Below are 12,204 nucleotides of genomic sequence, written 5' to 3'. Positions count from 1 at the left end.
TCTGTTCTCCAGGAACTCCCCTTGGCTGTTCCAGTGCCTGGCCTGGGTCTCCCCACACGGGGTGTCCCCCCCAGGTGCCCAAATCTTTGCTGAAGTGCCTGAGCTGCTCCCAGTTGTAGATGTACCCGGGCAGGAACCTCTCCCGGTCGGGGCTGTTCACTCGGCTTTTCCCAGGACCTGGAACAGCCCTGGGTGTGCAGGGACACAGGTCAGGGGGTGCCCCCCCAGCAGCCCTCAACCCCCCCAGCAGGTTGGGAGCTCAGGGGGCCACCCCGGACCCCCCTTTCCCACCCCCGTCTGCCCCACAGCTGCTGCAGCACCAGTTACTGGGTGGGGGAGTCCCCCCATCAGCCCCCCAGGGATGGACAGGGGGTTGGGCACCTGTGCACAATCGTCACCAGAGCAAGCACACAAAGGGTTACAGAAGCAGTGGACATTCCCAGGGCGGATCTGCCCCCTCCCAGAGCCCCAGGGAACCGCTCCAGGGCTCAAGTGATGGGGGACAGGGGAGACCCATGTGGGAACCCCCTGCCCTCTGTCCCCCTGCCTGCTGTCCAACACCCCTTTTCTCCCCTCTCCCATCATCCCCACCGTCCCCAGCTCCCCCCCAGCTCGGTTTGGGGGTGTTTCTTCCCCCTGCCCTGCTCGGTTTCACAGTCTCAGCCCCTTCCTCGGTCACTTTGGAGGTCCCAGCCCCCCTTTTCTCCCGTTCTCCCCCCTTTTTCCCATTGTCCCCTGAAAGGCAGCTGTTAAATATTGGGTGCTGAAAAAGCTGCTACATCGTGTCCATTCCAAATTAAGCCTGCATTTATTAGGAGGGACTGGCATCCAAACGGCAGCAAGAATAGTCTTCTAATTCTCTTCTGCTTAATCCTCTCTGCAACCGCCGATTTTCCCTCGAAGCAGGCAGGAAAACAGGACCAGCCCTGGGGTGGTCGGGGAGCAGCGCTGACCCCAAAGGGCTGCATTTCCCCTGCCGATCCTCCTGCTCTGCCCTCCCCCGGGGCTGGCTCTGCCTGGCGCTGGCCGGACGTGCCGGGGCTCCTCACTGAGCAAAGCCCTTGCCAAACTTGAGGGGCAAGTGCAGAGCCCGGCTGGTCTGGGAGGAAGCGACAGCAGCGCGGGCCGAGCGGGCGGGATGGGGTCCGAGCAGCGGCGGGAAGTTGCAAACTTGGCAGCCAAGAAGTTGAACTAAAGTGAAGCAGCTCCAAAAGCCCGTGGTCTTGGCGTGGGGGCGGGAGGAAGGGGAGCTCCGTGACTGCGGCCGGGGCTGGTTGGGAGCGGAGCGGCCGGGGCTGCCCCCGGGGCTCGCGGGGGCCAAAGGGGAACGGACAAACGGACCAACGGACCAACGGCCCCTGCGCTTCGGCAGCAGCAGCGGCAGCAGCAGCGACTGTAGCGACGCGCTCTCGCTCTGACTCTTGTTCGTGCTCTCCTTGCTCGAGCTCTTCGTCCTCCTCTCCCTCTCCCGGTGTCCCGCTGTCCCAGTGTCCCTGTCCCGGTCCCTGTGCCGGTCTCCCTGTCCCAGTGTTCCGTTCCCGCGGTCCCTGTCCCATTCCCGGTGTCCCTGTGCCGGTGTCCCTGTCCCATTGCCGGTGTCCCCCTCCCCTTGCCGGCCCGGGCCATGGCCCCGGTCGTTCCCCTGTGCCGGGCGGGGCCGCCCCGTCCCCGGCCCTGGGCGGCCCGGCGCGGTCTCGCCCTCGCCCGGCTCCCGGCGCGCCGGCTGTGGCGCTGCTGGGCGCTCCTGTGGGGCTGGCTGTGGGACGGGCTCGGCCTCGCCGCCCCTTGGCTCCGCCTGGCTCGAGCCCGGCGCCTGCCGGGGCCGGCGGGGGCCGCGGGCGCCGCGGCCGCTGCCGCCTCCTCGGCGGCTTCCCCGGCCAGAGCTCCGCCGCTCGCCAGCCCGGCCGCCGGCAGCGAGCCGCCGCTGCCCGCTGCGGCTGGGGAAGCCCGGCCCGGGCCGCTTGAGGGGCGCTCGGGGGCCGGGCCGGGCCCCGGCCCCAACGCTGACGGCCACGTCTCGCCCGCACCGAAGGCCAAGGAGCCGCTGCACGAGCGCTACCGGCTGCATTCGCTGCTGGGCAGCGGCGGCTTCGGCCGCGTCTACGCGGGGACCTGCCTGGCGGACGGAGCCCCGGTGAGTGCAGGAGGAGGAGGAGGAGGAGGAGGAGGAGAAGGAGGAGGAGGAGGAGGACGAGGAGGAGGAGGAGGAGAAGAGCGGGACGGGAGAACTCAACCCGCCCTTCCCCTTGGCTTGCAGGTGGCCATCAAAGCCGTGTCACGGGATGGCATCCGGCGCTGGGGCGAGCTGGTGAGTGAGCGGGGCCAGCGGCAGAAAGCGGGGCGGGACGGGCGGGGACGAGCCGAGGCCCGGCAGGGTGGAAGCCGCCGGGACACCTGGAGGGAGAGTGGGTGTGGACTCGGTGGGGGACGGGGAGCATCCAGGGCTGACCGAGGGGGAGCAGGCAGACAGGCACGGCATCAGCCCCACTGACGACCCCGTGGTCCCTCCGCAGCCTGACGGCACCCGGGCCCCCCTGGAGATCGTGCTGCTGGACAAGGTGTCCAATGGCTTCCCTGGGGTCATCCAGCTGCTGGAGTGGTTCGAGCTCCCCAACGGGTTCCTGTTGGTGATGGAGCATCCGGAGCCGTCTCAGGACCTCTCTCGCTTACTGAGGGCGTGGGGGTTCCTGCCGGAGGAGATGGCGTGGGGGCTGTTTCGCCAGGTGCTGCAGGCCGTGCGGCACTGCACCAGCTGCGGTGTCCTGCACCGGGACATCAAGCCCCAGAACATCCTCCTCCACCTGGCCACCGGCGAGGCCAAGCTCATTGACTTTGGATGTGGCACCTTCCTTAAGGACACGGTCTACACCCAGTTTGCAGGTGAGCCCACAGCCAGGGGATGCTCCTGGTGCCGGGCATTGCATGGCCATGCCCGGGTGTGGCACCGGAGATTGCCCCTTTGGCCGAGGGGGAACAGGATTAGTTCCTCAGCCAAGTTGCTTTTGGATGGGGCTGGGGGTTATTGTGAGACAGGCCACGGCCTTGCCGACAGCCTGTGCCACCCACCCCGTCCCGGTCTGGGTCTGGGGCAGGGGGGAGCCAGCCTGACCAAAACCCCCGTGAGGGTAGCAGAGAAGGGGGTCAGAACTGTGCACCAACTGGCTTGGTGTGCAGGTGAGGAAGGGCTTGGGCTGCTCTGCTCCCCTTGTTTGCCTTGACTTATGATGAATTGTTGGGGGCAGTGCAGTGGGGCGGGGAGAAGGCACGACTTTTCCCCACCACTGGGTGGGTTTTTCCCTTGCATGTAATGGTTGGGCCTTGCCAGGGCTTCTGCTGCCCTCTTGGACACCAGCGGCTTCTTCTCCAACCCAGAGTTTGTAACCAAGAGTCAGGGGCCGGCGAGAAGGCAGTGGGTCACAGCGTGTGCCACTGGGGCAGGCCCCACATTGCCAGGGATCCTGGGGTGAGGCTCTGGGAGCAGGCAGCATCCACCTGATGAACTGCGTCTGTATTCTGTAGGAACACTGTCATACAGCCCGCCAGAGTGGATCTACCTCAAACGCTACCATGGCGAGGAGGCGACCATCTGGTCCCTGGGCATCCTGCTCTACCAGATGGTCTGCGGGAAGCACCCTTTCTGCAAAGGCACCAACGCCATCTGGGACCAGCTCCCGTTCCCAGCACGGGTCTCTCCAGGTGGATACCAATCTTTGTGGCACGGGGGGAATAACGGTGTTGGGAGAGGGCAGCGGGCTCACGAGGACGCCGCTCTTGAAACTGTTTGTGTCCCATGGGTGGCTGGAGGAGGTGGCCTGTGTCCTGCCATCCTGCTCTCCTCCAAAAGGGAGAAGCGATGGAGAAGTTTGGGCACAGCTCTGAGCACAGCCAGCACAGCCTGGGCACATGGACGGTGGGACAGAGGGGACAGGATCCTTCTCCAACTGACCGGCCATTTTCCCCCCAGGCTGCCAGCACCTTATCAGGTGGTGTTTGTCCATCCGCCCCTCAGACAGACCAGCATTGGAAGACCTGTTGTGCCATCCTTGGGTGCAGGGCATTCCCCTGCCCTAGAAGATGGGAGAGATCCACGTGCTCCCTTTGATCCAGGGGCCTGGTAAGTAACACCTCCACACATCTCTTGGCAATAAGAAGCAAAGGAAACCAGACTTTTTTGTCATGCCTGTAGCACTGAGGGGGGGTCATCACATGGGAACACGCCCCTCTTTGTGCTGGAGCTGGGCTGCAGACCCGGTCTCCCAAGTGCTGGTGGCCACCATCCAACCTGGTTTTGCTCGTCCCACTTCACAGACAGCTGGGCCCTCGGCAGAACGCTGACAGCCTGGTCTGGCCCCCAGGGAAGGAGAAGGGGCCTCTGGAGAAGCTGTGCCGGGTGGGCCTGCTGCTGGAGACATCGAGGACGACGTCAAGGATGACAAGCTCTTAGTTGACCTGGACGCCGGCGAGCTGAAGATGATGGACTTTGATTCTGGCCCCTTCCTCCAAGCCATGCTCCACACGCCGTTTGCAGATGAGTCCACACCCAGGGGGTGCTCCCGGACACGGGCATTGCACAGCCTGGCTGGGCACCGAAGGTTCCCCCTTTGCTGGCGGGGAACCTGAGGAATTCTTCAGCCGGCTGCCAAGCTGCTTCTTGGCAGGAGGGCGGGCGGGTGCTCTGGGCTGGGTGTGAAATGGGAGCCCGGCTCTGCCCCCAGCCTCTGCCACTGCCCCTTTGCTGGGCGGGGGCTGGGACAGGGGCAGCCAGCCTGCCAAAAACAAACCCCCGTGGGGGGAGCAAAGGCGGGGCTGCAGAACACCAGCTGCTTTGGGCTGCAGGCCAGGAAGGGCTTGGGTTGCCTTGGCTTAGGAGCCTTTCTTTGGGCCAGTGCAGCAGGGCAGGGAGAAGGCCTGGGTTTTCCTGAGCTGGAGGAGGTGGGGTTTCTCTTTGGCCTGCAGGGGTTGGGCCTTCCTCAGAACCCTGACAGAAGGTTAACATTTTACCTTTTTTTCTTGTTTCCACTTTTGGTTTGTAATCTCTGTTCATGAATTTGTTGTTTGTTTTCCAGGGAAGAGTTGGAGCTGGTGCCCAGTCCGGGTTGGGAAGGGCTGGGACCATCCCTGGAGAGGATCTGACGTCCCCTCTGAGAAGGCTGAGGACATCCTTTGGGACACGCTCTTCTTGCGGCAGCAGATCTTGTGAGGTAGATGCTCATCTTGCCCATCTTGTCAGCAGGAGTGGGATAATGGCTTTGGGGAGATGGCAGCAGGCACATGAACATCCCGCTCTTGCAGCTGCTGAGGAGGTTGATCTCCTGGGCTTGGCTGGAGGAGGTGGCACCTGTGTTGAGTAATTGCTGAAATCCAACCGATCTGGGATGACCCCAAATGACAGTTTAGTTTTCAGCTTGCTCGAGCTGTATCTCAGCTGTTCTCTGAACAGTTCTCTCCCCCACCTGCCTAGTACTTCCCAACTGCTCCCTCCTGTCCCTGCAATGAGTTCCCAGCTCCTCATGGTCTCCATCAAACCACTGAGAGAAGAAATAGAAACTCACAGTCCCCCGGAGTGCCCAAATGAGGAACAATGTAGTCCTGGAGAAGTCCTAGAGAATTAGATAAGGGATGTCCCAAACAAGCAGGATGGAAACTAAGCTCTGTGTCCCCAGATAAAAGAAAGAACAAACTTTATTTTTGGGGGTGAAACACAATGGTGCTGTGCTGCTCAAGAACTGAGGTCAGGATGACAGAGAAGGCCCGGAAGGACCGGAAAAGGACTTCCAATAGGGGTGTGGCTATGTAAAGCAAAGTACTGAATCTGTATTAAGTAAGCAAGACTATTGAATGCACATGTAAACAGTGTGTGTAATAAAAAGCCCTGTCTGTCCTTTGGCACGGTGGATTAGAGGAGCTCTCCTCTGAACGCCCAGCATGCTGAATAAAGAAGAATGCTCTTTTTAACATCTCCAAATTGGGGTGAAGAAGTTTGTTTCTGCTGCTTTTCAGTAGCATTTTGGCCCCCAGACAGGACACCTCTGCCTGATCTCCCGCGGATCCGAGGGATCTCTGGATCTTCACGCCAGCACCAGGACTTTGCTGCAGAAGAGCACAGATCCCCAGCCCAGTCTGGGACACAGGTAAGATCCCACTGGATAACAAGGCATTCTTTTTGGGAATCCTGCCCATGTCAAACGTATGGATCTTTCAGCGCACTGGGAGGTTCTTTGGTATTTTGGGAATCCTGCTCATCTGAGACCTGTGGATCTTCCAGCGCTTTGGGTGGGTTCTTTGGTATTCTGGAATTTGGTCTCTGGCTTTGTTTTATCGATCACTATTGTTCTGTACTTGTATTTGTTTCTGTATTGTAACATTTTGGGTCTACTGTTTAGAGCTGGGAAGTGGGCAATCTGAAGGGGGAATTTGGAAGAAGTCCCCCCTTGGTTGCATTTTGCAATATTGGATGAAGATTGGCGGCCCCCCCGGAGGAACAGCTCCCAGGGAGAATTTAATGGAGTGTTGGAATCAATGGGTGGCTGTTCTGGAACACTGAATTAGAATCCATTGTTGCAGTTGATGCTGTTTTAGAAGGGGAACAGAAGTGGAGGGAGGTTATGTCTGGTGATGTGTTTTTCACTTTGCAGAACCTGTGAAATGGCAGAAAGATTGTGGTGTGAATGCAGCGCCCTCAGAGCCCTTGGTGTGAGCCCGGAAAGGAAAATCAAGCTGAGGGACAAGATCAGTCTAATTTGGGGACATTGTTGGAGGTTGGAGTTGCAGTTCTGGAAGAAATCCCTGAGGAAATGGTGCCCCCGGGGAGAGGAAGAGGACGAGAGCATGGGCAGCCTGCTTCAAACATCCCCCCAGGAGACTTGGGATCAGTCCCTGTGCATCCTGTAAGAAAGATGGACACTGGAAATGGGATTGTCCGCAACTGAAACTTCAGAACCCTCCGAACCCTCTCGTGGCATCACTGAAGACGACTGAGGGGGCACCAGAGGATTCTTCCCCATCAGAACATCTGGTTCCAGCCAAGCTAAGCACAATTGTTTGTGGCTGTGGGAACTTGTTCCTCTGTGTTAAATCCAGGGAAATGAAACTCAAGGGACAATTCTAGAACAATTGTCTGGTGTGCCAGGGAATTGGGAAACTGGGCCATTTTTAATGCTGTGGCTTTTAAATTGGGAAAACAGTGGTTGGCTCCCCAGTTTTTGTATTTCCCCAATTCCCCAAAGCCTCTGCTTGGGAGAGATCTCTTGGCAAAATGAAATGCCACAATCCAATTGAAAAATGGTCCAATATAGGTTATTACTGCAGAGCCTAATTCTGTTTAAGTTTCTAGTTTTGCATGAGAGTCTCCAAAAGCAGAAGTAATCCATCTGCCACCATCACTTGGGGACGCAGTGGTTCCAACAGGATGGGCTGGAGAGGTGCCTCCATGACCCAAGAGAGCAGAACCTGTGACAATTCCAGAGAAACCTGGAGTGGGGTTGGTGAGGCCAAAGCATTGTCCTTTGCAAATAGAAAGTTGTAAGGGATTCTCACCCTTTGTAGAACAATTGATGAAATTTTGCTTGTGAAAAGAATGTGAATCTAAATGGAATGCTCCAGTTTTGCCAGTCAAGCAGGCAAATGGAAGGCTATGCCAGTTAGTCCAAGACCTTAGAGCTATAAAGAACAGAGTAGAAGATATACAAGCAGTTGTAGCGAATCCTTACACTTTGCTAACTCCCCTAAATGAGAGTTTAATATGTTTCACAGGATTACATTCGAAAGCTGCCTTTTTCTGTCTCCCTTTGAGTTGGGAAAGTCAAGAGCTTTTTGCTTTCCAATGGGAAAATGCAAAGATGGGGAGGAAAACTCATCTGACTTTGGTGGTCCTCTTGCAGGGGTTTAAAAATAGCCCCCCAGTATTTGGAACTCAATTGGCAAAGGGACTGGAGGAATGGAGAAGTCCAAACCCACCCTCTTGGAGCCTTATTGCAGTGTGGGGATGATCTTTTGATAGCCACTGATGCTGAGCAGCAACGTTGGGGTCAGACTGTGGCCCTGTGGAATTTCCTTGGGCTGAGTGGATATGGGGTATCCCAAACACAAAGTGCAAGTAGTCCAGAGCCCAGGAGCCTCCGTGGGCTTTGAAATTCTCCAAGGACAAGGGAGGCTGGGCCAGGAAGGAAAGAAGCAACCTGTCAACTGCCCCAGCCCCAGCCAAGGAAGCCCAGAGCGGGATTGCTTCCAGACTAGAGGAGAAGTGTATTGGGGCAGAGCTGACTTAGGAGACAGCCCCTTGGAAAGTCCTGGTTGGGAATTGTTTCCCAGTGGGGGCAGCTTTGTCCGGCATGGAAAACAATTCTCTGGATGCACAGAACTCCCCACCACCAGGTCAGAGATCCTGACAGAGATCCTTCTCCCAGTAGAAGAAAATGAGTCTAGTGCTAAGGATTGTCAACTCCTTGAAACCTTAGAGCAAAATTTGCTCCAGGAGGCTGGGCAGTTACCCCAAGTGGGCAAATAATAGTCCCTGAGCCAATCTCTGTGACCTGGTGGATGGGGAACATGAGGGTATTCCTTGGAGTGAAGCAAATTATTGAAACATTTGCACAAGTGGGTTCTTGGTCCAAAACTGACCCCAGTTGTACAAGCAGTGAGTCAGCAGTGTGGTGTGTGGAAGAGAAATAATCCAAACCCTACCAATGGAGTGGGAACAGGTGATGGAAAATGCAGAAATGCTGCAGGTGAATGTTGGCAGATGGATGTGACTGAAATTGCCCAGAAAAGGGGGGTGTAAAGATCTCCTAGTCTTGGGGGATACCTTCTCTGGGTGGCCAGAGGCTGTTCCTTGTTGCACTAAGCAGGTTGGGAAAGAGACTGCAATCCTGTTCAGTGCAATCCTCCCTGTATTTGGGATGCCTTTGGGAATGTCATCAGACAGAGGTTCCCACTTGACTGCAGAAACAAAATGCTTCACTCTTGTTTTGCTCTTCTGACAACAGTTCAAACACTGTTGACATGGGAGGAAAATTTACATGTCTTTTTAGTGCCAAATGTGATCCGAGTGTTGCCTACAAGTGTCTGTATTAAGTAAGCAAGACTCTGTAATGAATCTGGAAACTGTGTGTGTAATGTAAAGCCCTGTGTGGCTGTCACTGAAGTGCTGAGGCTGAACAACAGCCCCTGAGCCAAAGCTGAGCTCTAGATGAACCTTCCAACCTAATGGGCTGTGTCTCCATGTATCTGCTCCTGAGCTAAAACTGGGTCTATTTGTTGGTACAAATGTGGTGTGATGGGACTCCACCTGTGTATCTGCTCCTGAACCAAACAGGTGTGCTTCTTAGGAAGATCTGTTAGTCTGGGCTCATCAGTGAATCCTGTTTGTATCTGTTCCTTAACAAAATATGTCTGATTGTGAGCAAAATCTGATCTTTATCTTTCTGTATCTAGAGAGTGGTCGAGGCCATGGCAGTCGATGTCTGGCCTTGTTTGGCAGTGGCTGGTGCAGGGGGAGCCTTGGTTTGGGAGAAGTAGAACATTGCTCCCAAGATTCTGCTCTGGCCAAATAAGGAACAATAGAATCTTAGAGAAGTCCTGGAGAATTGGATCAGGGCTGGAACTCAAGCAAACAGGATGTGAGCTGAGCTCTGGGGACCCAGAGAAGATCAAACCAAACATGACGGTCTCTGTGGGGAAAACCAGTGATGCTGAGAACCGAGGTCAAGAAGCAGACACCTGAGCTTTGGGGGGCACCAGATGCCAAAAAACCCACCAGAGACCCCCAGAGAAGACCCCAAATGACCAAATAGGGACTTGCAATAGGGGTGTGACTGTGTAAAGCACAGTAATGGACATGTGTTCAGTAAGGGGGAATATCCAATGCCTCTGGAATCAGTGTGTGTAATCCCAAGCCCTGCCTGTGTCCCTGAGCAGGCTGGATTAGAAGAACTCTCCTGCAGGCGTCCAGCACGCTGCCCTAAAGAATGCCTGCTTCTTAACACCTCCCAGCTGGGGTTAAGGAGTTGCTTTCTGCTGCTTTTGGGCACCATTTCTGGCCCCAGATGGGACCCTCTGCCTGATGTCCCGTGGATCCGAGGGATCTCTGGATCTTCACGCCAGCCCCAGGACTTTCCTGGAGAAGACCACCGATCCCTGGACTGGTCTGGGATGGGGGAAGATCCCATTGGATAAATAGGCATTCTTTTGGGGAATCCTGTCCCTCTAAGACGTGTGGATCTTCCAGCTCTTTGGGTGGGTTATTTGGTGTTCCCCCATTTGGTCTCTGGCTTTGTTTTCTCCACTGATCCTTGTTTTGTGTTTGTATTGGTTTCTGCACTGTAACATTTGCACAAGTGGGTTCTAGGTCCAAAACTGACCCCAGTTGTACAAGCAGTGAGTCAGCAGTGTGGTGTGTGGAAGAGAAATAATCCAAACCCTGCCACTGGAATGGGAACAGGTGATGGAAAATGTAGAAATGTTGCAGGTGAATATTGGCAGATGGATGTGACTGAATTGCCCAGAAAAGGGGGGTGTAAAGATCTCCTAGTCTTGGGAGATACCTTCTCTGGGTGGCCAGAGGCTTTTCCTTGTCACACCAACTGGGCTGGGGAAGTGAGTGGAATACTGTTGAATCCAAGAATCCCTGGATTCGAGGTACATTTGGGAATGTCATCAGACAGAGGTGCCCACTTGATTGTAGAAGTGGTCCAACAAGTCAAGTCAGGGATGCATTATTGCAGAATTCCAAAGGCCAGAGCCCCTTGGGTAATTGAGAGGTTGTCTGAGAGGAAACCAAATGCTTAAGTCTGCTTTGGCTCTCCTGACAATAGTTAATTGGGTCTTGACTTGGGAGCAAAATTTACATCTCCTTTTAGTCTCAAATGTGGCCCAAGTGTTGCCTCCAAGGGATTGCTGGGTGTGCACTCCTTTACCTGAAAAGACAAGGAAGCCATTCACCATTTCTGCCTTCCTTATTCTGGCAGAAATGATTCCTGGTCACTGGGTGAGCACTTGTGTTCCCCAAAAAGTAGACCCGCCAGTTAGTGTGCAAGTACCCCCCACCACCTCTGACAATCCTGCCTGTGTCCAAAGCTGTAACCCCCACTAAAGGAACAGGACAAGTGGATTGTGTTAATGAGAGTGGCCCGTTTGTGGGAAATCACCCCCAATGTCCTCAAACCCTTCCTGCTGGGGAAATGACTGATCCTTGGCCGGTCCCCAAAGGAACGGGGTGGGATTGGTGTGTGGAAATAACACCTGTGAAGGGTTGCCCCAAAGCTGGAAGGGCATTTGTATTTTAGCTTGCATCAGGATTCAGTGCTGTAGCTGTTCTAATGCCTTGAGCTGTAAAATGAAATAAAGCTCCTAAGACACTCTATCCCTTCAGGAGCTTAGTCTGAAAAAAGGGGGGATTTGATGTGGGATATAGAAGACTGCTCCCAACATTTCTCTATGGCCAAGGAAGGAGAACTGTAATCTTGGAGAGGTCCTGGAGAATTGGATCAGGGATGTAACTAAGCAAACAGGATGGAAGCTGAGCTCTGTGGGCCCAGAGAAGATCAAACTCAAACGTTCCAGTCTTTGTGGTGAAAGGTAATGACACTGTGTCTGCTCAGAACCGAGGTCAAGAAGTGGACACCTCAACTTTGGGGGGCACCAGATACCAAAAAACCCACCAGAGAGCCCCGAAGGAGACCCCAAAGGACCAACTAAGGACTTGCAATAGGGGGGGTGACTGTGTAAAGCAAAGTAACATCTATGTCTTAAGTAAGGGAGAATATCTAATGAATATGGAAACTGTGTGTGTAATGTAAAGCCCTGTGTGGCTGTCGCTGAAGTGCTGAGGCTTAACAACAGGCTCTGAGCCAAAACTGAGTTCTAGATGAACCTTCCAACCTAACAGTCTGTTTATCCCTGTATTTGCTCCTTAGCTAAAACTGTGTATGTTTGTTGGTCAAAGATGTAGTGTGGAAAGACTACCCGTGTATCTGCCCCTGAACAAAATAAATGTGCTTATTAGTGAGATCTGTGAGTCTCAGCTCATTAGTGAATGATATTTGTATGTGTTGATTAATCAAATCTTATGTCTGATTGTGAGCAAAATGTGATCTTTATCTTCCTGTCTTTAGAGAGTGGTCAAGGCCCTGGCAGTGGATGTGTGGCCTTGTTTGGCAGCAGATGGGGCAGGTTGACTGCCTGGGTTTTCCCCTTAAGCCCCGGTCA

The 12,204-nt window shown here is 54.9% G+C and overlaps 1 protein-coding gene and 1 long non-coding RNA gene across 2 annotated transcripts; both read left to right on the top strand.

The window, feature by feature from the left end:
* The first annotated feature begins 1,362 nt into the window (after positions 1 to 1,362).
* LOC113994306 (serine/threonine-protein kinase pim-1-like) lies at positions 1,363 to 7,249 on the top strand. Its single transcript, XM_039377917.1, has 8 exons — positions 1,363 to 2,134; positions 2,258 to 2,308; positions 2,514 to 2,880; positions 3,520 to 3,696; positions 3,965 to 4,114; positions 4,309 to 5,201; positions 6,019 to 6,131; positions 6,636 to 7,249. The coding sequence occupies exons 1-5, from the start codon at positions 1,625 to 1,627 to the stop codon at positions 4,069 to 4,071; spliced, it is 1,212 nt and encodes a 403-aa protein (XP_039233851.1). The 5' UTR covers positions 1,363 to 1,624; the 3' UTR covers positions 4,072 to 4,114; positions 4,309 to 5,201; positions 6,019 to 6,131; positions 6,636 to 7,249.
* Positions 7,250 to 7,909: 660 nt separating this feature from the next.
* Positions 7,910 to 12,006, top strand: LOC120322490. The gene is made up of 2 exons (XR_005562245.1): positions 7,910 to 8,606; positions 10,346 to 12,006. It is a non-coding gene; the product is annotated as an uncharacterized LOC120322490 (long non-coding RNA).
* Positions 12,007 to 12,204: the final 198 nt, after the last annotated feature.

Source organism: Pipra filicauda, unplaced genomic scaffold (genome assembly GCF_003945595.2).
Source record: "Pipra filicauda isolate LSUMZ 115617 unplaced genomic scaffold, ASM394559v2 scaffold972_size43021_pilon, whole genome shotgun sequence".
Lineage (NCBI taxonomy): Eukaryota > Metazoa > Chordata > Aves > Passeriformes > Pipridae > Pipra > Pipra filicauda.
Note: the sequence above shows the minus strand (reverse complement) of the source record. Positions and strands in the feature narration are given on the sequence as shown.